The 27,616-nt window shown below is 43.2% G+C and overlaps 1 protein-coding gene across 1 annotated transcript in view; it reads right to left on the reverse strand.

Moving 5' to 3' along the window:
* Positions 1-208: 208 nt before the first annotated feature.
* The window catches only part of LOC132819590 (uncharacterized), a 38,093-nt gene continuing 10,685 nt past the window's right edge, over positions 209-27,616 (reverse strand). The window contains exon 2 of the mRNA XM_060831161.1: positions 209-3,928. Within this exon, the coding sequence (XP_060687144.1) occupies positions 1,967-3,928 (1,962 nt within the window). The 3' untranslated portion in view covers positions 209-1,966. The remainder of the gene's footprint in view (positions 3,929-27,616) is intronic.

Here is a 27,616-nt window from a genome sequence, read left to right on the forward strand (position 1 = left end):
AGCATGAAAACACAGGAGGTTACTGACTTTGTCTATGAAGAAGGTATCAATGTAATCCAAATGTACAAAGTGTTGAAACACTTGGCAGAATGCCACATACTTCAGCATTTAGCAATTTTTCTGCAGACCTGGAAATATTCTAGATTTCACAATTGAAAAAAAAATCAAGAAAAGGTTTTTGTTTCCAAAAAAAATGACTTCAAACATCTTTATTTTTAAAATAGTATGCATTTTAATTCAGTCCAAAAAAAAAGACATGTTCAGTTTCTGTATCCTGACAATTAGCATACAAATGTGAAAAAACATTTTAAATGAGTATACAGATATTTTAAAAATGTAATAAATATAAATATACAAGTTTTCATCTTCTCATTCCCTTCATAAAAACATGCAATTAGCAACTGGAAAACGTAAGTTTAAAGTAATGCCTGAATGGTGACATATGTGATTTCACACAAACAAATGAATTTCATGTCATTTGGATGATAAGTTCAGATAACTAATCTTTAGCGGACAACATTGAAAAATATCTTGTTGATTAAAACAGTGGTTCCCAATTTTATTTGTTGAAATACCTGTTTTCAGAAGGACTACTAAATCATCCACATCTCTACAATACTTTAAAATTGAGGTGCTTCATAGAAAGAGAGATTTACAAGACTTTTTAAAAAGAAAACAGCTATTTGCTCATGAATATCAGTTAGATGGTGTGCCTGATTGTCAGTGAAGGTACTGTTTACTCCCAACAGGAAGCCAAAGAGAATGGGAGGTGTGCATTATGAAAATGACTGATGAGAACAGAGCACAGAAATCAGTACAAAGCAGGGGAGTCAGCAGAAGCAATGGGGAAGCACAGGAATGAAGCAAGTGTACACTGCAGTGACAGCAGGAGTGTGCAGATTGCAGAGCACAGAAGAAAAAGGAGAATAGGAGAATGGAAAAAGCACAAGAGGGCACAGAGGGTGCGGGAGCACAGAAAACAAATTTGTGAGGTAGTCAGATAGCAAGAGCATAAGCCTAGAGGAAGAAAAGGTGCCGAGGGAGCGGGCGTAACCAGGGAGCATAGGCCGTGACGGAGAAACAGCACAGACACAGATAATGCATTAGCGAATTAGTCAGACAGCTGGAGCACCAAGAGTGGTGGTGAGAGCGTAGACTGATATTGCCTCCAACCACTGCTCACTCACTTACTGGGACAATCTCAGTCTAGGCAATTACCAGTGGGTCAGCCTGGCATTGCCACCCCTCGGCAGGTCCCTGTGAACACCCAGCACTCCACATATTCCAGTAAGAGAACCACTGAATTAAATTCTGATATCCAGTCCTTTCACTCAAATCGCCAATAGTGCAACTCAGTCCCTACTCTTATTTAACAGGATCATTCTTAATAGTCCCCCCTCAGAACTGCTTCGGTAAACATCACCTGACTTAGTTTGACTTCAACTGGCCATCTTGATCTTTGGCTCAGCCATTGTATGGCAGCTACATGCTTTCTTTAATTTCTGCAGGTAGATCTCACCCAATTTGGACAGATGATTACAATTCCAAAACAATTCATCTGCCATTCTAAGCCTGCAGACCTTTCTTCTTGAAATGGACTAGTTGATATAATTCTTAGTACAATGGCGTTTCCTTAGTTCTTGATTTAGTTTATCCTGACTGCCCTTAAACTTGTAACAAGAGCTGTCAACTAGGAGAAAATGCAGTCTAGAGTCAGAAGCTGGCTTCTGCAAATTAGCCCAGCTTCGTCGTTATGGTTGTAGCTCACGTAGGTACCTTATTGTGATCTTTGGCCAAGAGTATCCATGAGGAATGTTGGGTGAAGCTATTCTTTTTAGGAAACACAGGAATGTTCACACACTCCCCAGCTTCGCATTGTTCTAAACTCAAATTAGTTTGTTTTTGTTAATTCCCCCACCCCAATATAATCATAACAGTTTGTTCTTCCAATTTAAAGTTCAGCTCTTCAGGTGGCCACACCTGATATCTCTGTGCTCTGAAGCTGCTGCTTTTGCTCATCCAGAGAGGTGACTTGACAGAGGTCCATGTCTACGTTAGTTGGTTTGTAGGCGGCAGAGGCTTTCCACTTGCCCCGTTTGGTCAGCAGGTGGTGAGCCAAGCCAGCAAACACCAGAGTCAAGACGGCGATAGCGAAAATGGAGGCCAAAACCACGACGAGTGAGACCCCAGCCTGGCCTGGTTGGACGACATGGGGCGAGATGGTGGTGGACAGTAGGGTACTGCCACTGCCGGAGCCTTCGATGTCGCAAGTAACACCGTCCTCCTGAAGCACGAAGCCCTCTTTGCAGTCACATTTGAAGCTGCCAGGGGTGTTGGCGCAAGTCATGTCGCAAGCACCGGCCTCACACTCATCGATATCATGGCAAATGTTGAGCAGGTCATTATAGATATAACCCACGGGGCAGTAGCAGTTCACTCCAATGCAGCGGGCAGCACAGGGGTCTGTTTGTTCCTCGCAATAGAACACACATTCTCGACTATCGTCGGGGTCTGGGTGGTAGCCTGGATTGCAGCTGCATTTGTAACTTCCCAGAGTGTTGGCACAGCGTTGGGCACAGGAGTTGATGGTCTCACACTCGTTAACATCCTGACACTTGTTGTCCCCGCCCAGCCAGTAGCCGGGGAAGCACTGGCAGCTGAAGTTGCCCGGGGTGTTCACGCAGAGCTGCTCGCACGGTCTCTGCTGGCACTCGTCCACGTCGGTGCAGCTCTTGCTGTCCTCGCCCAGGGTGTAGCCGTCCCAGCACAGGCAGTACGGGGTGCCGCCCTGCACGATGCAGCGGTGCTCGCACCTCGCCTCCCGGCACGGGTCGAAGGCCTGGCAACTGGTGTTGTCCGCGCCCAGGGTGGAGCCGGCCGGGCAGCCGCACCGCGGGCCGCCGCCGCCGGGCCCCGCATCGCCGAGGCACGTGTGCTGGCAGCCGCCGTTCTCCACCTGGCAGGCCCAGGGCGCCGAGGCCCGAGGCCCCCGCCAGGCCCCGCGCGGCTCGCCCGCCTCCCCCGGGCGGCAGGTGAACTCCAGGCCCCAGGGCGCCACCTGCGCTCGGGTGCCGGCGGGCAGCTCGGACAGGTGGCGGCCGTCGGCGCCGAACGGGGTGCGGTAGACCACGGTGGCGTTGCCGCCGGCCCTCAGGCGCCCGCAGCTGCCCGGGTACCGGTACTCGCACAGCACCCCGTCCGCCTTCTGGTTGCACGGCCGCTCCTCCCAGGCGCCGCCGGCGGACACCGTCACGCAGCGGGGGCCGCACTCCTCCGTCGTCGCGCCCCACTGGCTGTAGTTGGCGGCGGCCTCGCCGTCCACCCAGCGGTAGCCCCGCAGCAGGCTCTCGTTGCTAGGGCAGGCCTTGCGGTGCAGCTGCAGGCCGACCCAGAAGTTCTCCTTCACTCCTCCTCCCGTCCAGCGGGGGCGCTCGCCCCCTCCCGCGGCGGGGCTCTCGGTTCCTCCTCCCGTCCAGCGGGGGCGCTCGCCCCATCCCGCGGCGGGGCTCTCGGTTCCTCCTCCCGTCCAGCGGGGGCGCTCGCCCCCTCCGGCGGCGGGGCTCTCGGTTCCTCCTCCCGTCCAGCGGGGGCGCTCGCCCCCTCCCGCGGCGGGGCTCTCGGTTCCTCCTCCCGTCCAGCGGGGGCGCTCGCCCCCCACCTCGCCGCCGGAGCCCAGCAGCACGGCGATGGCTTCGGCGGCCACGGTGGAGCCGACGGTCATCGCCTCTCCCTCGCCGTTCTTGCAGAGTTTGCGGGCCATGTTGAACTTCCTGCGCTGCCGCTGCAGGCTGTAGCAGACGGTGGCGACGCAGACGCTGGGGGTGGGCTCCTGCACCGCGGGCTGCGGGCTCAGCACTCCGTGCACCAGCCCGCCGTGCAGCCCGGCGCTCAGGCAGAGGCACAGCAGCAACAACATTGTCTCCACTCTCTGCTACTGCGCTGCTCCAGAAACCACTTCTTCCAACACTGTCCCGCAGCCAGCCAGACTCTGATTTAAATAGTCCAGGACGGATTGCACTACGGAAGGAAGTGGGTTAAAACAAAAAAAAAGGGCTGGGACTTTGTGATGCAACTGATTCAAAGGAGTTACTTGTCCCGGTGCCAATTTTGCAAACTTCATGCGAGTGAAGTGAACTTGGCCAAACTTTCACTGCGGACTGAACACTCGAACAGATCCTCTCTCCCACGTCTGTCAACATTTGCCCACACCTTCATACGACCCTAGGAAGAACAATGAGTATTCTCCCTATAAAAATGTACTTACTTCCCCGCGGAGACACCCCATTTACTTTCCTTTATCACTTTTTTCAAATGTTGTAATTTAAAAAAAAAGTTTTAAGTCGACCTTTTCGAATGTATAAGCAAATTGGGCGTTTTTTCTCTCTCCCTCTGGGTTTCTCCAGCACCATTTTTTCATATTTTTGATATATAGGGCAGGTGGGTCATAAAACCAACGGAATTTTATGCTTCACGTTATGAAACCATGCACCACCACACCCCAAGCCGTGTTTTTTTTCCACATGTTTTTCAATGCAAATCCTCCTCTGCGCCTCATTTGTCGTAGCCAAATTTGCTAGTGCCGCAAATGTCATTTGTGGCATGTGAGATAGCTCATATCAAAAGCAAATGCTAGACCCAGTTTCTAAAACAGGCGTTTCAGTTACTGTTTTGCTCAAGTCGTTGCAAACTATCTGGATTTGCACAGTATTTTTAAATTGTGTCTCAGTGGGTTTTCAAACATAGTTGCACAATTTCCTGTTTGCAAACACCACGAGCGACTTGAAAACCCAAGTTCCCGCAACGAAACCAAGATGGTCAAATAAAACAAAACCCAACAAGTTACCATTTAATAAGGGTTTTGCATTGGAAATCAGACCGTGACCTGTGCATTCCATGATCAGAAAGGGAATGTGTTTAAAAACTGCGAATTCTGGGAAAACATCAATCGTTATCGGTGATTTGGGAATAGAAGTGAGAACAGGAAGGTACACAATGCCCGAGTTTGGTTTGGGAGGAAGAAATCGTGATTTTGCTGTCACAATTGGGGGGGGGGGCAACCAAAACTCTGGAGCAAGTCGTGGATGACGGTAACACTGAAGAAATACATGCATACCGCTGGAATATTCATTTTAAACTTTGTTAATAGCTTCTGCTGAATTGCTGTCAGCCTTGATCATGGTGAAAATTATTCCCGAACCAAGGTCACGATAACGTTACCAGTTGGAAAGTTTTCTCAGCCCTTAAATAGTTTGGATTTTTATTTTTATTCATTCAAGCATATTTTTATTGGATTTTCATTCATTCAAGCAACATCAATGTTTTGGGCTGTAGCAAAGTATTTAACACAACTTATGCGGTTCCGAACTCCCCTGCCCCTAAAACTGTCAGGATGTAATGAAGGCAGAATCCAGCCCTTACCCCCGAGGTCATTTGTGAAATGGCTGGTGTGTTAAATAGTTGGGAATGAACGAGTCAATCTCTTCCTATGAGCGAGCTATCACCGTGAGGATTTGCTGGTCTCTCCGCCGAATACTTGCGGTTTTAAAAGTTCTGCCCGCTGAAGCCAAAACATGTAATTTTCTTGTTGGCACAGCGTGTGTCTTTGCAATAGGCTTTTGTGGCGATTTCCCGAGAAATTGGTGGCGCTGTTGTTAACTTTATGAGAAATGTTGAAGGACAGACTTTTTTTTTGCTCTCAAAAACACACTCTCTGGGTCGTCGAGGCATTGACTTTTGCAATGTCCGTTTAACTTTCAGGGATAATTATTCCTGTTTAACTCGATTGTCATTTATACACTATGGGCTCTTCCACTTCCCGTAATGTTCACTATACCACAATCCAAGCATAACTACCCCTCCATCCACGTCTGTTTTCTAATCATCACTGTCCGGTATTTCCTATCCTCGCACCTGATATTAAATGTGGGAAGCTCCTGAGCTTCTTTGCCACAAACAACTGCCCCTGCACAATCCCTCCTTTCCACTTAGCCTCCCCGTTCAAACTTCCTCTAAACTTTCATCCCCGTTTCTCTCCCATCACCCTATTGCTCCCCTCTGAGCTCATCTTGTCAATGATCAGAGAACCGTAGAGATGTAAACAGACCCTTCGGTCCAACTCGTCCACGCTGACCAGATACCCTAAATTAATCTCGTTCCATTTGCCAGCATTTGGTCCATATCCCTCTAAAATCTTTCTATTCATATACCCATCCAGATGCCTTTTAAATATTGTAATTCTACCAGCCTCCATCACTTTCTCTGACAGCTCATTCCATACATGCATCACCCTCTGTGTGAAAATGCCCCTTAGGTCCCTTTTAAATCTTTCCCATCTCACCTTGAACCAATGCCCTCTAGTTCTGGACTCTCCTGCCCCAGGGAAAAGACTTTGTCTGTTTGCCAAATGCTTATTACTCAATAATAATTCTTGTATAATAATAATTCTTATTATAATAATTCTTGTCAAATCAGTCAACTGTATATTTCTATCAATTTCTTATGAATATTGAACATGTTTTTGTGTGAAAGGACAGATCCCTCATTGCCGATTACTAGCTCCTCAGAGCCAGCTATTCTAGACCCTGTTAGCACATCAGCACTCAGTATTCGAGCTGAAAACTGTTCAAGTCAGGGAGGATTACTGTTAGGCATTTGGCAGTGCTGTTTTGACTTCCATTATCCAGTAAAGGCTCAGGGCTAAAGGTTCAATACACAACCAAGTCAAAACAGCCCTGGTTCTAATAAAAGGTCAATGACCTGAAACGCTGACTCTGCTCTTCCTGATACAGACACTGCCAGATATCCCAAGAATTTCTTGCATTTTCTGTTTTCACTCGCCTGCTATCAATATTGGCTACTTGACCAATATATCCCGCTGCAAATGAAAGTAGTTTCAAGTCATCCAATGAAAGAAAAAGATCAATGCACATCAAGCAACGTTGTTTAAACAAAATGACATATCTAGGTGAGAGGACAAAGATTCAAAGGGACCTAAAGGGTGACCTTTGTCATGCAGAGCGTGGTGGTGTATGGAATGAGCTGGCAGAGCAAGCAGTGAAGGCTGGCACAATTACAACATTCAAAAGGCATCTGGATGGGTACCTGGATATAAAGGGTTCAGAGGATACACTGTACTCAGCCCTGAAATATGATTTAGAAGTAGGAGTTGGCCAATCAACCCTTGCCTTCTCTGCATAAAGATAAAGTCAGTCTATTAACTCCACATTCCACTTACTTATCAAGAATGGATTGACCTTTGCCTTAAAAATATTCAAAGACTCTCCTACCATCTTTTGAGGAAGGGAGTTCAAAAGATTTGTGACTCCATCAGAAAGAAATCAGTCTACAGTGAGTAACACATTCATTTTTCAACAGTGACCCAGGTTCAAGATTCTCCCAAAAGAGTAAACATCCAGTCCACATCCATCCTGCCAAGCCCCCTCAGGATCTTACATGCTTCAATCAAGGCACCTCTTACCCCTCTAAGCTCCAATGGATACAAGCCAGGTCTTTCCAAACATTTCTCGTAAGACCCCATTGCCATCAATATCCCTTTGTAGCTTCCTTATGCACTTTGAATAACTTACTTTTATACCATCTTTGTGTATGTTTTGCTCTCTTAATCCAATGTACTGAATGACTAATCATTCAATAACCTCCTGGTATCCATGGTAGCTAGATTATAAATGGTTCTTTCTCGTCAAGTGTTTTCTTTTTTCTGTCTTTTGAATCAGTTCGCATCACACCACCTCCCAAACAAAACCCCTCAACCCACCCTCCTTTCAAGTGACCACCTCTGTCTCCGAGCTCTCTTTGCTCTCCAAAGTCCTTGCACATGTCACCTCCTAAAGCTGTTCCCATTTGTGTTTCCACATTTGATTCCTTCGAGGTGTATTCAGGTTCCTAGACACTAAGCTTTGGAATGCCCTCCCATTACCTCTCCACTCCATGACCCAACTTTCCTTTGTAAAGAATCTTATTAATATGTATTTCTGACCAAGATTTTGGTCAACTTATCTTATATCTGTTCACATGTACTCAGCGTGGTACTTTGTTTTATCACATTCCTGTGAACCGGCTTGAGGCATTTTGTTACATTATAGATGCTATATATGTAGAAATTGCTGTTGTTAAGATAACCAGAGCAGCTCAGGACCGTTAGATACTAGATATCTTAGCATATAGCTGAGCACTACATTGTTAAAAAGGGTGTTGGTGCTTTTCTATGCAGGTGACATAAATGAACTTGAAGGAGGTGCAGAAGTGACACAAGTCTGCTGCTTTACTAAATGTCTCTCTCTGTCACACACACACACACACACACACAGCAAAGTCTGAGCAAAGAATTTATCTGATAAATCACATTGCAAACACTCGGGGAGGTGATGATGCAGCGGTAATGTAACTGGACTTACGATCCAGAGTCAGACCCTAATGTTCTAGGGACATATGCAAAAATTACACCATGGAATTGGTTGACATTTTAAATTTTCACAAAAACCTGAATCAAAATGTTAGTCTAATTATGAGCATTTAATACAGTTAATTTAAAAAAAACAATTTGGTTCATTCATGCCCTTTAAAGAAAAGTAAACTGCCATCCTTACCTGGTCTGACCTATATAAAACTCAAGGTCTACAGCAACGTGGTTTACCCCTAGCCTCCTTCTGGGGATGAGCAATAATTGTTGGCCTAGACGGTGATCCCATGACTGAATTGAAAAAAAACCACTTAGCATGAGCATGTGCAACAAGCACGTGGCCAACATTAAATATTTATCTCAAAAGAAAAATGTAGACTATCTACTTTAGAGTTCAAGGAAATTCACACACAGGGGAATTCCAGTATTTAGCTGAAAGAAAACAGTAAGTTATAATACCAAGCACTAAAAACACAATAGTCATTCAATCTGACATTTGATGATACAGAACCCGAACATTGTTGAAATAAAGGACTCGTTAAAGCTTTCCTTTGTACCCATCAGGAACAGTGCAAGAGTTCCAAATTTCAAATGGTCACACCAATTTATAAGTAGTAGCTTTTCCTCCTTTATTATGCATTGTGTGGTCATTTAAAATTTGACATTCTTGCATTGGTTCTGGATGAATGCAAGATGAAAAATGTCAGCAACATATCTTTTTTTCAGCAAAAGTCTTTCAGTGGTCATGGAAGTTATGCTGCCTCTGGTCTGTAATTTATATCTGATTACTGGTCAAAATTATTCTTCCTTGTTTTGGCAATTGTGGATCACTCATGATTTGTGCTTCAGGGAAAAAAAGGTTCTTGAATCTCAGGGCTTTGCTGTCACTTAATCATCATATTAATCAATTGGTGCCATTTTCTATAATTTAATAAGTCACCTTCCACATTGAAAAGTGTAATTTAGAATTAGAATTAGATTTTATTATCATGTGTACTCAAATACAGGGATACAGGAGAACAGTGAAAAGTATATGATATTTTCATTCCCAGCGCCATATTATTACAAAGGTACCTCTGTGCAAAATTTTAGGTGCAAAGTAGAAAAATAAAGAAATATAGTTAAAAGTTCATCAGTGAAGCTCTTCTTAGTATAGATTAGAAAAATATTGGAATAAAGTTGAAAGTTCAACAGTAGCCTGGGGCTTTTCTCCTCGATCATTGGATGCTCAGGCATGACCTTACAGAGGTTTACAAAATCACGAAGGGAATGGACAGGGTGAATAGCCAAGGTCTTTTTCCCAGGGTGAGTCCAAAACTAGGGGACATAGATTCAAGGTGTGAAGGGAAAGAAAAGGAAAGCTTTTTCATGCCGAGGATGGTGTGTTAATGGAATCTAGCTGCCAGAGGAAGTGGTGAAGGTGGGTACAATTTCAATATTTAAAAGGCATCTGGATAGGTGTATGAATAGAAAGAGTTTGAGAGATATGGGCCAAAAGTTGGAAAATGGGACTGGATCAAATTGGAATGTCTGGTTGACACAGATGAGTTGGACTGAAGGGTCTGTTTCCATGTTATATGACTCTGGACCACATAACTTGATGAGTTGTTTTTCTCAGTTTCTTCTCTTTTTAAAATTTCTTTGCTGTTGACAAAAGAATGTTACACGTGAAGACTCTTTTACACATTGGTTGAGAATTCACCCTTTCTCCATTTTTAAAGGTATGTAATTCCTCCATCAACAAGAAGCTTGCAAAGAAAGGTGAGTGGAAGATAGCTAGCTGTTATTGAAGACTTCCTAGAATTTGCACGTTAGAGAGACAGAAACCAAGATTTTTTGATGCTCTATCTTTGCGAACTTTGGCTCTCTGCTGTACCAGTGCCACATCAGGCATGGTCATCTGCTCGGTAGCCAATCAGAGCATTGTTGCCAGGCAACTATCTCCCTTAGTTCAGAACCCCTTGGCATGGTAGTATCTGCTTATTTGCTGTTACGATTTCAGAAGAGCATAGCATTGTGTAAAATACATAATGTGATCCAGTAATCATTGTTTTTAAATTTGAAACCATATGTTTGCATTGTCGCCTTGGTTTAATAGCTGTAAAACATTTTTTTAGTCTACAGTTCAAACATAAAGGAAATACAGTTGATTCTGCCATAACGCAGTAGTTACCTTTTCATGCGATCCCGTGTTATAAGAAAACTATGTAACAGCCCCACCATTTAAACCAATGGGGCCCCACCATTTAAACCAATTGCGTTATAACTAATACACAGTTTAAATTTTTGTGCTTGAGAAACAGCGTGTCCGATTCATCATTCATGTTATAGCGAATTTGCATTAATGAAATGCGCGTTATAGTACAACGACCTGTAAAAAGCTGTGGTATTTACAGTATTTAATCGAATGGAATGTCTTTATTTTTTAAGAAAATTACTTTCATTCCCCTGATGGTAGAATTGAAGAAATGTTTCAATTTGATTTAGTCTTTAAACTTTTCCAAACTCCCTTAAAGCATCGGCTGTCTATCTATAACATGTTAAAAGGGACCTTATGAAAAGGATTCTGAGTAATCCGAAATGGAGGATGGCAGAAAATTGTGATTGGCGGAGTTGCTCTTTTTTTTGAGGTATTTTCGGTATTGGAGCTGTTTTCCTCGTATTCTAGGAGCAGTTTTATAAACTGTTCCATTGTTTTTGGAACTTTGGGAAAACAAAATCAAAATAACAGTACTTTAGAAAGGAGGAAGATAGACAAACCTACACTGCTATCTGACCCAGTCGTAATCAGCACAGCTCCTGCATTTTCTGTCTGTTTTCAAGTATCTCTTGATATCGAAGTTCATTCTAAAACAAAACCAACAGCGAAATTCACAGCTTACCTTGGAGAAACTTGTGCGTCGGAGCTCACAGCGGGAGAGTAGCTAAGTGATTTTTAAAAGTGTAACCTTGCTGGTTTTCTTTTGTAAATCTACAATAGTGAATGGAGTGGGTTTTTTTTATATTATATGTTGTTATTGAGATCTGTCTCTAGATTAATCTTTAAAAATATAAAAACATAGGTACTAAGCTACCCTGGAGCAGTAAGACTGAGATATTTTCTAGGTCTGTAGATTTTTAAGATGCAAAGATAGAATGTTGTGCTCTTCTTGTTGAATGTGGGAGATTAGGGAGAGTTTCCATGTTATTGATGATTATATCTACAGGAAGTGTGTTTGGTTGTGAATCCTATCAGATCGCTTAGATTAGTTGAAGCGGCAGTTAGAGGCAATGACCAAGATGGCAGTTGCAGGGAGGAAGATAAACTGAAGATACAGTCAGGTAATGCTTGACCTCCAGGAAAGGTAAGAGAGAGAGTTAGGTATTGCAGGAGTCTTCTGTGGCTATACCCGTCTCAAACAAGTATGCTGTTTTGAAAAATGTAGGGGGTGATGGACTCTTAGGGGAATGTAGAACCAACAGATTTCTGGTATCCAGACTGGCTCTAATGTAACATGGAGTATGCCAGGTTCCAAGCAATCAATTGTGATAGGGGAGCCATTAGTTAGAGGCACAACAATACAATTCTCTGGCCAACAGCAAGACATCAGAATGGTGTGTTGCCTCCCTGGATCCAGGATCAAAGATCTCTCAAGAAGGGTGCAGAATATTCTCACAGAGGAGTGGGACCAGCAGGAGGTCATTGGAAGTGAGAAGCATGAGTTTCTGATGAGGGAATTTAGAAAGGTAGGCAGGAATTTAAATTGTAGATAATTGAGGGTAGTAATATCTGGATTACTCACAGTGCTATAAGCTAGTGAGGTTAGGAATAGGAGGCTGGAACAGATGAATGCATGGCTGAGGAGCTGGTGCAGGAGAGAAGGATTCACATTTTTGGATCATTGGAATGCCCTCTGGGTAGAAGAAACCTATATAAGAAGGTCGGATTGCACCTAAATTGGAAGGGGACTAATATACCGGGCAGGGAGATTTGCTAGAGCTGCTCCGGAGGATTTGAACTAATAAAGGCTGAGGTGACACTCAGGGAGATAGTGAGGAAAGTGACCAGTTGGGAAGAAAAGTAAGTCAAACAGACAGGGCAGACAGGAACAAAGTAGAGAACAAGATAGGACTGATAAATTAAATTGCATTTATTTCAATGTAAAAGACCTAACAGGTAAGACACAAGAACTTAGGGCATGGTTAAGAATATGGGACTGGGATATCATATAGCAATTACAGAGATGTGGCTCAGGAATGGACAGGACTGGCAGCTTAATGTTCCACGATACAAATGCTATAGGAAGGATAGAAAGGGGGGCAAGAGAGGAGGAGGACTGGTATTTTTGATAAGGGATAGCATTACTGCTGTGTATTAGGGCTGATATTCCTGGGAGTATTTCCAGGGAAGTTATTTAGGTGGAACTGAGAAATAAGAAAGGGATGATCACCTTACTGAGTTTGTAATATAGACCCCCTCAATAGTCAGCGGGAAATTGAGAAACAAATTTGTATGGAGATCTCAGTTATCTCTAAGAATAATAAGATGGTTACGGTAGGGATTTTAACTTTCCAAACATAGCCTGGGACTGCCATAGTGTTAAGGATGTAGATGGAGAGGAATTTATTAAGTGTGTAGAAGAAAATTTTCTGATTCAATATGTGGATGTATCTATTAGAGAAGGTGCAAAACTTGACCTACTCTTGGGAAATTAGCCAGGGCAAGTGACTGAGGTGTCAGTGGGGCCAGTGGCCATTATTATATTAGTTTTAAAGTAGTATGAACAAGAATAGATTGGATCTAAAAGTTAAAGTTCCAAATTAGAGAAAGGGAAAATGAGAAAGTGGGGACCTTCCAAAAATGAGATAACGAGAGTCCAGCGACAGTATGTTCCTGTTAAGGTGAAGGATGAGGTTATTGGTGTGGGGAATACTGGATGGCAAGAGAAATTGAGGTTTTGGTCAAGAACAGTAAGGAAGCATATGTCAGGTCTGAACAGCAGTAATCAAGTGATTGACCAGAAGAGTATAAATGCAGTAGGAGTATATTTAAGAGGGCAATCGGGAGGGCAAAAAGGGAATATGAGATAGTTTTGGCAAACAGAATTAAGGAGAATCCAAAGGGTTTTTGTAAGTACATTAAAGACAAAAGAGTAACTAGGGAGAGAAGATGGCCCCTTAAAGATCAGCAAGACCATCTGTGTGTAGAACCACAGGAGATGGGGGAGAAACTAAATGAATATTTTTCATCAGTGTTTACTAAGGAGAAGGACATGGAAGATAGAAAACATGGGGAAATAAATAGCAACGTCTTGAAAAATTTTGATGTCTTAAAATGCATTAAGGTGGATAAATCCCCAGGACCTTATCAAGTGTACCCCAGAATTATGTGGGAAGCTAGGGAAAAGATTGTTGGGCCCTTTGCTGAGATATTTGTATTATCAATAGCTACAGGTGAGGTGGAAGAAGACTGGAGGTTGGCTAATGTGCTGCTACTGTTTGAGAAAGGTGAAAAGGAAAAGCCACAGAATTATAGACCAGTGTGCCTGACATCGATGGTGGGCAAATTGCTGGAGGGAATCCTGAGGGACATGTATTTGGAAAGGCAAGGACTGATTAGTTATGGTTGACATGGCTTTGTGCATGGGAACTTGTATCTCACTTTCTTGATTGAATTTTTTGAAGCAGTAACAAAGAGGATTGATGAGGGCAGAGCAGTGGACATGATCTGTATAGACTTCACTAAGGCGTTTGACAAGGTTCCTCATGGTGGACTGGTTAGCAATGTTAGATCACATGGAATAGAAGAAGAACTGACTATTTGGATACAGAACTGGCTTGAAGGTAGAAGACAGAGGGTGGTGATGGAGGGTTGCTTATCAGACCGGAAGCCTCTGACCAGTGGTGTGCCACAAGGATTGCTGCTGCGTCGACTGTTTTTCGTCATTTATATAAACCATTTGGATGTGAACATAGGAGGTATGGATAATAAGTTTGCAGATGACACTAAAATTGGAACATGTAGTAGACAGCTGAGAAGGTTACCTCAGATTACAACAGGATCTTGATTAGATGGGCCAATAAATTCTGATGAATGGCAGATGGAGTTTAATTTAGATAAATGTGAGGTGCTGCATTTTGGGAAGGCAAATCAAAGCAGGACTTACATATTTAATGGTAAGGTCCTGGGAAGTTTTGCTGAACAATGAGACCTTAGAGTGTGGAGTAGTTCCTTGAAAGTAAGTTACAGGTAGATATGATAGTGAAGAAGACATTTGGTATGCTTTCCTTTATTGGTCAGTGCATTGAGTAAAGGAGTTGGGAGGTCATGTTGCAGCAGTAAAGGACATTAGTTAGCCACTACTGGAATACTGCATGCAATTCTGGTCTCCTTTATATAGGAAGGATTTGTAAAACTTGAAAGGGTTTGGAAAAGATTTGCAAGCATGTTGCCAAGGTTGGAGGGTTTGAACGATGGAAAGAGGCTGAATAAACTGTTTTTTTTTCCCAGGAGTGCAGAAAGATGAGGGGTAACCATAAAGAGGTTTATAAAATCATGAAGGGTATGGATAGTGTAAATAGACAAGGTCTTTACCCCAGGTGGGGAAGTTCAAAACTAGAGGGGTTAAGTTTAGGCTGAAAGGGGAAAGATTTAAAAGGCACCTGAGGGGCAATGTTTACATGCAGATGGTGATGTGTGTATGGAATGAACTGCTAGAAGAAGTGGTGGAGACTGGTACAATTACAACATTTAGAGAGTATCTGGATGTGTATAAAATAGGTTTAGAGGGATATGGGTCAAATGCTGGCAAATGGGACTAGATTTATTTAGGATATCTGGTCAGCATGGACAAGTTGGACTGAAAGGTCTGATTCTTTGCTGTATATCTCAATGAATCTATCTGCATACACCATCTAACTATGTTTAAAAAACTTCTCGTTTGTTTTTTGTTACATATTTACTTGAATTTATCCATTTTAAATCTGTGTCCACATTTAAAAGCAGCATCACGCTGTAATTCGAATCTTCTATAATAACCCAGTAAATATGATTAAAGTAGCAATGTTCCACATGCTTTCTCAGATCCTGCTTGTTAAACCATAATCAAGGCTTGATAAGTGGCAGCAACAAGCAAGGGTCCTGACAGATGGAGTGATTGCAGTCAAATTGTGATGAACAGGATAAGCCACATTTCTGAATACTGAGGTCAGATGTCACCTAGATGTTTCCCTGGGGTATTTACTTGAATTATTACACATGACTCAGCTTCCCTTCTGAGTTTTTGCCACAGAGAAGCACCAGTACTCCAAGCTGCTTGGCTTTACAAAATAAAGCAGATTTTGCCATTTAACTACAAATAGTACAAACACATAAATATAAGAATCAGTAGAAAATGCATGATATTAAAATGCGGAGTGGACTAGATCTAATCGTCTAGTCATATTATTGCCCACCCTCCAGCCCCATTTTCTTCCAACCTCTTTGTGCTCTTGACTTGTTCAATGCAGCATGAAATTACATACAATGACCAGCTCAGAAAAGAAGACCTCAACAGTTCAGTTCTAGAATTTATGCTCCGTAGAAGCTTCCTCTTCTGTTTCCTTATTTCTCAATGTAACCTTCTTTGCCACTCTCCCCTATGTACTTACATAGCCTTCCTTTAAACATATTGTGTAATCTGGTCAATCTTCCTGCATGCTTATGAGCTCCACATTCTCACCACTTTCTGGGTAAAGAAGTTGCTTCTCCGTTCTCCATTTGATTTGAATAGTAGGATTTTATGATGCTTTTGAAGAACTGAAACCATCTTGCTTCATTATGAAAAAGGTAATCAGATATGCTGAGTGGTATAGTTCCAGCTAAAGGTTTTTCAAGACTTATTTATTTAACATGATAGTCTTTCACTGAAACACAGCATACAATGCTACAAAGTTGGTTTTAACAACAAAACAGAAGTTTATTATGCTAAAGAAATGAAGATAATATGGAATAACTAAACTAGGTACACATAACACAATTTCAAAAAATACAAAATGCAGTTAAATTACAACCAAGAACAGACATTGCTGGAGACACTCAGCAGGTCTGGCAGCACCCGTGGAGAGAAACCAGTGTTAACATTTTGAATTAAGGGCCCATATCCATCTTTGAAACAGAGTGAGTGAGCGCTATGACAATGCAAGAAGGCTGTAAATGCAGTCTTGTCTGGTCCATGAGCATGTGTGGGTCCCTGAGCACACAATATCCTTGCTGAAGCATGACAGTGATGATTGCTGTGCAACCTGAAGTGCAGAATTGGAATGCAGAATCATCCTGTACATTGATCAGATGTGCCATGAGGATGGCTCATATTGGATATCAATGTTCATGGACCAGGGGTTCATATGGCTGGTGCTCTTGAAGCATATCCTGAGATGTTGTTGCTGGTTGTCCAACAAGGAGGTCACTTGGGGCAAACTGCAGGCTGAACTCATGAAATACCTGCTCTAGTTTCCACAATGACTGGTTTCAATGTCTAACTTTTTTGGTAAGATACAAAGATGAATATTAATGAGGAGACAGGGTGCATCAACAAAACTTTAACAACTAATAGTCCCTAAATCAGCAACCCACTGCTGCCCAGTAAGAAACTCACCTCAACACTTGCAAAAAGCAGATAAGATGGATTAAGAAGCTTTAAAAGTCAAGATGGACCTGGGTGGACATTTTTTCTGAATCTGTCACACGTTCCACCATGTCTCAGATTGCTCTGACCCCTTAAAAGATTCTGCATGTTTTTTCACTTGTGGGCAAGACCAAAACTAAAGCTAATGAGTGTAAAACAATCACCCACAGATGCAATTAAGATTGCAGGAGAAACCTCTTTATCCAGAGAATGGTAAGAATGTTGAGGTCACTATCACAAGGAGTAGTTATGTTGAATAGTATAAATACAGTGAAGTAGAAACATTAAGAGGGGTTGGATGAAGCAGTGGCTGGAGTCCCCTTTTTAGGATTAAACAATGGGATAGACCAGTTTGGCTCAATTGCCTCCATATGAGCAATAAATTCCAAGTGCTTCCATGTAAAGGTAGACCAACTGATAACTGGATAGACAGATGAATAAATCACATTTCAAGTTTTAAATAAAGTCTCAAGGTTTCTTGATAACACTGTTTGAAATAGGAACCTTGCTATTCCTCAAGGCTCAACCAATTCAAGAAGATCATGATTGAAGCCTCATATCTTCTCCTTTTTTTTGCACTATTTCCGTGCCCTTTGATACCATTAATTTCCCAAAATCTACTGATCTCAGATTTGGAAATGTTGGTTCTTCAGAGAATGAAATTCAAATGTTGGTGCATTATTTTATGATAAATTAGTGTCTTTTTAAATATAAGTTCATTTATTTATGAATTTAATTATCTCTTGGTTCCCATATTAAAGCTGGGAAAGCAAAATATCATGCAGTTTAATGAGTTAAATCTCCGGTGCATTGCAGTAATGGGTTGGGGTCAGGTCAGTCAGATATAGGTGGACTAAAGGTGGGTAGAGTCATAAGTAGAGTCATTGAGTTTTACAGCATGGACTGGGGCTCTTCAGCCCATCTTGTCCATGCTAGTCTTCAAGCATGTCTGTTCTACTCCCATTTTCCAGCCCTTTGCAGGAAACACTCTAGGGGTGTTGCAGGTGATTCGGAGGGCGTTGATAGAACACCAATTAGTTGAGTTTGATTTATGCTCCTTTGTGCAAGCAGAATGAAACCTTAAGTAAAATGTTGGATAAAGGCCAGTCTCATATTTATTTATGGGCATTTGGCTGCATGTGGTCAGTTCTACAGGTCAGACCTTCAGCATTACAGTCAAGAAGTTTCTAGGATCCATGAAATTTGCTGCGTCCAGTGCATTCAACCATTTAGAGTCATAGAGTCATAGAGATGTACAGCACGGAAACAGACCCTTCGGTCCAACTCATCCATGCTGACCAGATATCCCAACCCAATTTAGTCCCATCTGCCAGCATCTGGCCCATATCCCTCTAAACCCTTCCTATTCATATACCCATCCAGGTGCTTTTTAAATATTGCAATTGTACTAACCTCCACCACTTCCTCTGGCAGCTCATTCCATACATGTACCACCCTCTGAGTGAAAAAGTTGCCTCTTAGGTCCCTTTTATATTTTGCCCCACCCCCCTCCATATCTATGCCCTCTAGTTCTGGACAACCCCGCCCCAGGGAAAAGACTTTGTCTATTTATCCTATCCATGCCCCTCATGATTTTATAAACCTCTATAAGGTCACCCCTCAGCCTCCATTGCTCCAGGGAAAATAACCCCAGCCTATTCAACCTCTCCCTATAGCTCAAATCCTCCAACCCTAGCAATATCCTTGTAAATCTTTTCTAAACCCTTTCAAGTTTCACAATATCTTTCCAATAGAAGGAGAGCAGAATTGCATACAACTTTCCAACAGTAGCCTAACCAAAGTCCTGTACAGTCACAACATGACCTCCCAACTCCTATACTCAATACTCTAACTGATAAAGGAAAGCATACCAAACCCCTTCGTCACTATCCTATCTACCTGTGACTCTACTTTCAAGGAGCTATCAACCTGCACTCCAAGGTCTCTTTCTTCAGCAATCCCCGCCCCCCACCCAGGACCTTACCATTAAGTGTATAAGTCCTGCTAAGGTTTGCTTTCCCAAAAATGCAGCACCATGCATTTATCTGAATTAAACTCCATCTGTCACTTCTCAGCCCATTGGCCCATCTGATCAAGATCCCATTGTAATCTAAGGTATCCTGCTTCGCTGTCCACTACACCTGGTGTCATCAGCAAACTTACTAACTATACCTTTTATGCTCACATCCACATCATTTATATAAATGATGAAAAGTAGTGGACCCAGCACCGATCCTTGTGGCACTCCACTGGTCACAGGCCTCCAGTCTGAAAAACAACCCACCACCACCACTCTCTGTCTTCTACCTTTGAGCCAGTTCTGTATCCAAATGGCAAGTTCTTCCTGTATTCCATGAGATCTAACTTTGCTCATCAATCTCCCATGGCGAATCTTGTAGAATACCTTACTAAAGTTCATATAGATCACATCTACTGCTCTGCCCTCATCAATCCTCTTTGTTACTTCTTCAAAAGATTCAATCAAGTTTTGATTGTCATCCTCAGAATGCCCATGTCAATCACACTCAGATTACCTTTTTTGCTCTTTTTTTTTCTCCCCCATCAGGAACTGTTCCACATTTCTATCCAGGAACTCTGGTCCCAGCTCCTTTGGATTTGTGAAGTGTACCTGACATCAAACAGTTCCATCAGAGTGCAGCATATTTAGGGGAGGTCAAACCATGCCACCTTTTGCAGCTCAGTTTTGCATGTTCTGCGAGTTAAATGTCTAACCGTGAAGCCAAACACTTTTACAGTCATTGTGATAGGGCAGGTAAGGAATGTGTGGGTTTAAGGTTGCAGTTGGTTAATGAGGTAGCTTGCCAGCTGAGTAGGGTGCCAGGTTGGTAAGTGATGGAATCCTTAGTATAGTTGGGAAGAGGGGACGATGTCAGCTTCCACAGCAGTGCGAAGAGCTGGAAGACAACAGTGAGGCAAAGGGGTATCAGGAAGAGGTGGTGTCAGAACTGGTGATTGAGAAGGGTTTATTAAATCAGGTGCTAATGGATAGGGTGTTAGGTTCCAGGGGTTTCAGGCTCACAGATGGTGGGGCTGTGGGGTGCATGCAGGGTGGGAGTGGGTTGGGTAGGGGTCCTCTGATCAGGAATTTAGAAGCATAAGTTTTGATGCCATTGTAGATGAGAGGGATGTGATGAGTCAAAAAGTCAGGATCATAGTTATCCAGCAGTTAGACTGGATTTTTGTACCATCCAAACTTTCCCAGGTAACTGTTAACTGAAGCCAAACTCTTTGAATGCTCTACTTTTAATGGATTCTTTGGGAGGATTCTAGATGCAGGAAAATTGCCTATTAGAATCTTTAATTCTTCAGGCAATTCCCAGAGTCTTATGAATCTATGATTTCACAGAGCTCCAATGTCTAACCCTGTTGCAGCTGCCCATGGTTAAAGTTGACAAGATGGGTGGCTGGGGCTTTTTAGCTAACACAAGATGGCTGAAAGAAGTTGACAGTCACATTTAGTAGATATTCACAGCCAGACTTGTGACCTCCATACAGGGTTACTGGATAAAATAATGAAAGGTCTCAGTGAGAGATGATAGGGGAGTATAGTCAGTGAGGCATCCCTGATGAGGGAGGCACAAATGAAAACCTTTTTTTAGCAAGCTAATATAAAGGTTCCATTTAATATGGAGTAGAAGGGAAAACTCAGCCCACTTAGTTAAAACATTTATGGGCGGCACGGTGGCACAGTCGTTAGCACTGCTGTCTCACAGCACCTGAGACCCGGGTTCAATTCCCGACTCGGGTGACTGACTGTGTGGAGTTTGCACGTTCTCCCCGTGTCTGCGTGGGTTTCCTCCGGGTGCTCCGGTTTCCTCCCACAATCCAAAGATGTGCGGATCAGGTGAATTGGCAATGCTAAATTGCCCGTAGTGTTAGGTAAGGGATAAATGTAGGGGAATGGGTGGGTTGCGCTTCGGCGGTCGGTGTGGACTTATTGAGCCGAAGGGCCTGTTTCCACACTGTAAGTAATCTAATCTAATTTTCAAGTACTGTAATCAAGTACATTCATATGTATATTCATATGGTGGTTTTAGTTTTAGTATCTTTTTAGCTGGAATTTGAATACATGCTATTTCATGGGGAAACTTGTGTGAAAAGTATTTGAAGTAAAGACCGTGACGGCACCTGAGAATCAAACTTCTGCCTTGAACCAACTCGCAGCTACTAATTGGAAAGACTGTTTGTTTGATCTGTCCAATTTGTTAGCCTTGTTAAAGAACTATATAAGTTCATACATATAACTAACTGTATATTGGGACTGATGTTATAAATTTCATAAGACTTGGTAGAAATTAAATCCTTTTTTACCTCTTATAATCAGAGCAGTGAGAAAGATAGATTGCATAACAGATTTTAAAAGATCATTAGAGATAAGTTATTGTTAATTAATGTGCTGCAGCTTGCAAGTGGCTGAGAAGGAGTGTGGTTATTAGTATATTGGAATGTGGATAAACACAACATCCCTGATAAGATCCCAAGGACCAGTGATAGATATGTCTGGTAGCATTATAAGATCATGGGAGGACCTAGAGCTGTCCAAGAAATGTCCATCTTTGATCATTTGTTTACAGAATTGGATGTATAGATTGTGGGACATGACTAACAATGACATCAATGTTGCATGTAATTGTAGTAGTGTAAAACTGCTGCATTTGACTGGGAAGGGCAAAGTGTTCAGTAGACACTGTTCCAGGAACCTCTCCCATGCTATGGCAAGGAGCTCTGAATAAAGATCAACTTGTGCTGCTAGACACAGGTTTGCAGACTCCTCTTTGACATCTCTCCCCCTCCAACAAACTCCAACAATTATCTGGCCATTAGAAAAAGATTGATGATTGCCATGTACCAACCTGAAGTTCAGCTGGCTCTCAGTAAGCATCTATGTTTGTGACAATAGTTTCATATACACATTTGGACATGTGCCAACATGTTCAATGTTACTTTGCACCTTTACTCTTTGGAATTATGGCAATGCATGGCATATAAAGGAATATATGTAAGGTTCTTTGAAAGTTTAGAGAGGGTGAGTGTGATGACTATTACTATTACAAAGTATTTCACAACCTTTTCCCTTTCTCATTGCTGCACAAACATCTCATTCCCAAGTGGAACATTAAGATGCTGCTCATCAGTAGATGCCCATTATAAATAGGAAGATCTTAGGCTGCTTTCTCACAGGGTGATTACAGATATGGGAGCAGGGCTGTTGTAGCACAGTGGTATTGTCCCTAGATCTGAGCAAGGAGATGTGGTTTCAAGTTCCACTTGCACCAGAGATGTGAAATAATATCTCTGAACAGGTTGTTTAGAAAATATCAATTCAAATGGAACAATTTCCTCTTATCCTCCATCGCCAACTCCATTTTAAAAATGGGGAGATGCAACCAAAACTATATTGGTGTGAAGAGATCAGTTACAAGTTGGGCAACACATTATTAAGAAAGTTATCTCATTTTTAACACAGTTCCATCCGTCACCTCTAGTGATTGTAACCTACATCTGACTTGGGAGCAGTTAAATTGCTTAGCAACATCCAAATCAGAATGAGTCAAAATAAATGCCTGGTTAAATAGTCACCCGGTTCTAAAGTAGGCTGATACAAGCGGTTGTATCAGTGATCGCACAACCTATCTTTGACAAAATTTGCCCTGGACTCCAACCCTTAGGTTTGCATAAGACCTCAGCAAGACTGAGAACCTTTTAAAGATTAAGGGTACAACTTCAGTCCTGGTCTCGTAGGAGCAGCGGCTAGTTCACTTATCACTGATTGCAGGAAAACACTCGAGCCCAAGCCTAATGCGGTGAGTATGGTTGAAAACAATTCACCTTGAATCAGCTCAACATTTTTCGACTAGAAAATGGCTGCCTAAGTGAAGTCCTAATTAAATTAATAAAAGTTTTTCAGGAAGGTCTAGGAGCCAAGGACACTTTGCGCATTGATGCAATTTCACACTTCTACAAGGCCCACCCAGTGCAAATTGCCTTATGTGCAAATGAAGAGGCAGAAATCAGAAGGCTGAAAAGTGATGGAATCATCAAACCAGTACAGTTTGCAGAAAGGGCAGCACCAGTTGTACAGATTGTGAAGCCCAATGGGTCAGCTCGCCTTTGTGGGGATTTTAAACAAACGATAAACCATTTCTCGCAGTTGAATAAATATCCAATCCCTCACACAGAGGATCTAAATGCTAAATTTCCAGGCAGGGGGCTGTCCTTCATGAAACTGGACATGAGCCACATAGACCTGCAATTATGGTTAGATGACGATTCCCAGACGTATGCTACAATTAATACCCATAAGGATTTGTACCAACTTCTGAGACTGCAATTTGGGGTATCATCAGCCTGTGCCATTTTTCAGTGGATGATGGAGAACATTTTATAAGGTCTACTCAGGTTGATATTTATCTGGATGCCAAGCTAATAACAGGGAAGACCAATAAAGAGCACTTGGAGAACTAGGATGTAGTCCTTAAATGTTTCTCCCAGGCAGGCATACAACTTCGAAAGGAAATAGTGAGTTCCAGGCATCAAGATCAATGTGGGCTACAGAATAGGCAAGATTAGATTATGCCCATTGGAAGATGAAATGACAGTGATCAAAAGTACCCCAGGTCCCCTATCTGTACTGGAGCTTAGATCTTGTCTTGGATTGGTGAAATTATTATGGAAAGTTCATTTGTTACCTGGCCTCCATTCTGGCATTCTTACATCTGCTTTGAAAAAGGGTCAACCTTGCAAATGGTCTTGTAACCAAGAAATACCCTTGAGGGAAGTGAAGAAGCAGCTACCATCGTCTAATGTGTTGGCACACTCTGATCGAAGAGAGATCTGGTGATGACATGCAATCTCTCCCCCTATAGTATCGGGCTAATGTTGGCTCACGGATAGCCCATTGAAGAAAAATACCCAATAGCGTATGCTTCCTGGAATTTGGCTGATGCAAAGCACAAATATACCCACAAAGAGTAAGAAGGTTTGGTGGCTTTACTTGATGTGAGAAGGTTCCACAAATACCTTTACAGACGTAAATTTGTAATAGAAACAGACCACAAACCCCTGCTAAAGCTACTCAAAGAGGACATGGCCATGCCACCCATAGCTTCAGGTCAAATTCAGTGGGGCCTCTCATTCCAAGTACTTTCAATTACAAATTAGAACACCATCCAGGAGGCCAAGTAGCAAATGTGAATGCTTTGAGCCACCTCCTACTGGCGAATACACCACTAGTGGTGCTGCCACAGGAAAAGTCCATCCTGGTTTTCAACTTTCTAGACACCGTTGTAGTCCCCGAGTAAAAAATGAGGTCTGCAGATGCTGGAGATCACAGCTGCAAATGTGTTGCTGGTCAAAGCACAGCAGGCCAGGCAGCATCTCAGGAATAGAGAATTCGACGTTTCGAGCATAAGCCCTTCATCAGGAATAAGAGAGAGAGAGCCAAGCAGGCTAAGATAAAAGGTAGGGAGGAGGGACTAGGGGGAGGGGCGATGGAGGTGGGATAGGTGGAAGGAGGTCAAGGTGAGGGTGATAGGCCGGAGTGGGGTGGGGGCGGAGAGGTCAGGAAGAGGATTGCAGATTAGGAGGGCGGTGCTGAGTTAGAGGAAACCAACTGAGACAAGGTGGGGGGAGGGGAGATGAGGAAACTGGAGAAATCTGAATTCATACCTTGTGGTTGGAGGGTTCCCAGGCGGAAGATGAGGCGCTCCTCCTCCAGCCGTCGTGTAGTTGTGTTCTGCCGGTGGAGGAGTCCAAGGACCTGCATGTCCTCGGTGGAGTGGGAGGGAGAGTTAAAGTGTTGAGCCACGGGGTGATTGGGTTGGTTGGTTCGGGCGGCCCGGAGGTGTTCTCTGAAGCGTTCAGCAAGTAAGCGGCCCGTCTCCCCAATATAGAGGAGGCCACATCGGGTGCAGCGGATGCATGTGTTTCAGGTGTAATTCAACCCTTATTAGGGTTGAAACTGTTGTTTCACTGGCTGGGTAGAGCCTGTGTGTTATACTTTTCTCTTTTACTTTGAGAAAAGGACTATGTTGATTTTGTGACGTCTTGTTTCTTGCATTCTGGTTTTCTTTCTTTTGATTGTGTTCTCACTTTCTTTTGGTGTTTGGACTGAGCCCTTGTGAGAAAATACATCTTTCCAATTGAATTCAGATTTCTCCAGTTTCCTCATCTCCCCTCCCCCCACCTTGTCTCAGTCGGTTTCCTCTAACTCAGCACCGCCCTCCTAATCTGCAATCCTCTTCCTGACCTCTCCGCCCCCACCCCACTCCGGCCTATCACCCTCACCTTGACCTCCTTCCACCTATCCCACCTCCATCGCCCCTCCCCCTAGTCCCTCCTCCCTACCTTTTATCTTAGCCTGCTTGGCTCTCTCTCTCTTATTCCTGATGAAGGGCTTATGCTCGAAACGTCGAATTCTCTATTCCTGAGATGCTGCCTGGCCTGCTGTGCTTTGACCAGCAACACATTTGCAACCGTTGTAGTCCCGTTGACAATATCAAACTCTGGATGCAAAAAGATCCAGTCCTAACAAGACTAAAGCAGCTGGTGGGTGATGGGGGCAACACCCAGAATTGAAATCTTTCTGGACCAGATGAGAACAGATCACCACAGAGTATGGCTTTTTATAATGGGGAGCAAGAATGATTGTCCTGAGCAAAGGTTGCCACCAGACTTTGGCTGAATTCTGCCAAAGTCATCCAGGGGTTTCCAGAATGAAGATGTTAGCAAGACACAATGTCTGATAGCCAGGATTAAATGCAGACATAGCCACACTAGTAGGTCAGTGCTCAGAGTGCCAACAAGGATAAAAATTACCACCACTAGCTCCTTACATTTGTGAGTATGGCTGGGTTAACCCTGGACTCAATTACACATCGACCATGCCAGTCATTTCATGGGCTCATTGCACTTAGACAACGTGGATGCCCACTCAAAGAGGTTAGATGTACACAGAATTCATTCGTCAAACATGGGACGATGATTGAAAACCTGCAAGCATCTTTTGCAATACACAGGCTCCCAGAATGTTGGCCACAGGCAACAGGCCATCATTTACCAGCAGGGAATTCAAATACTTCCTAAAGTCGAAAGGCATTCAACATATCAGGACAGATTTATATCATCCATCGGCCAATGGTCTGGAAAATGCAATCCAAACTTTGAAGGCAGGCTTAAACTCCTGATAAAAGGTTCCAACCTGAAGTGTTGACTCTCCTTCTCACCTCGTGCTGCTTGTCCTGCTGTGCTTATTCCAGCTCCACTCTTTATCCACTCTGACTTTCCAGCATCTCAAGTTGCTGAAAACCATACTGTGAAACCACGACTAAGGATGTCAACCTAGAAGTTTTCCTCCTCCCTCCACAAAGATCTGAGGGGATCTCTCACTCTCACTGCAATCCCCTGGTCATTTCCTTCATCCTGAAGCTTTTCAACTGCATCCTGAAAAAATCCCGCTATTCCAGCCATGTCTCCTTCCTCAGCACCTGTCTACCCAGTTGGCTTATCCCCTAAGAAACATTCAGACCATCTCAATTTGGACCAGATAGTGATTACCACCACCTACAGCAAATCCAAAGCCTGCAGCAATGGTTCTCCATATGGATCCTCAGCTCTTGCAGCCATGCTCCACCATTTTCTCTCACTACAATCAACCCTGTCTCAGCTCAGGGTCTCGCTTTATCAGATCTGCAAAGGCCCCCTGATGTTCCTGTTACTGTTTTGTGATGACAAAATGGGATTTGAGATTTGTCCTAATTTCCCTGAAAATTGGTTAAATAGTAGGGTTTGGGGCCTGGCTTTGCTGCACCTCTTCCTTGTAAATTGCTGTTTCTCTGCACACAGCTGTTAATGTTAACTGTTATAAGGAGATTTAGAATCTCCTCAGTTTACAGGACTGATTCTATGCTGGCTGGGCCACAGTTAGGGTGTTACTGCTGCTGATCATTTCTGCTTTTTTGGGAGAACCTGATTCTTAAAATGGCTGGTTAACAAAGCTAGTTTTGTTAACTGGTATTTCTTTTTTTTCAGGTGTATAAACCTTTATTCATTTTGCACCACCAGGAAGAAAGGAAACACCAGAGTGGCCAGTGACAAGCAGTGCCCTTCTCATCAAAGGGCAATGCTGCGTGATCAAAAATGTGAAGGGGAGGGCAGGGATTAAATCAAATAGAGTTGGAGGGGGAAATAAAGCACTCCACTCCCTGCAGTACCCACCTCTCCGTGAACTGCTCAAGGATGTGAGTAGACACCGGGGCTCGGACATAGCCACAGAAGAGACAATCGACGATATAGACCCCCTCCATGGTCCGCTGCCTGGACCTGTTTATGGCCAGTTTGGCCATGCCCAGGTTTAGCTAGTTTGTTAACTGGTATTCTTTTTTTATTGAGGACTGATTTCTAAACTGCCTGATTTACCCAGTCAATGTGTTTCAGGTGTAATTCAACCCTTATTAGGGTTGAAACTGTTGTTTCACTGGCTGGGTAGAGCCTGTGTGTTGTACTTCTCTCTTTTACTTTGAGAAAAGGACTA

This window comes from Hemiscyllium ocellatum, chromosome 10, assembly GCF_020745735.1.
Source record: "Hemiscyllium ocellatum isolate sHemOce1 chromosome 10, sHemOce1.pat.X.cur, whole genome shotgun sequence".
Classification (NCBI taxonomy): Eukaryota; Metazoa; Chordata; class Chondrichthyes; order Orectolobiformes; family Hemiscylliidae; genus Hemiscyllium; species Hemiscyllium ocellatum.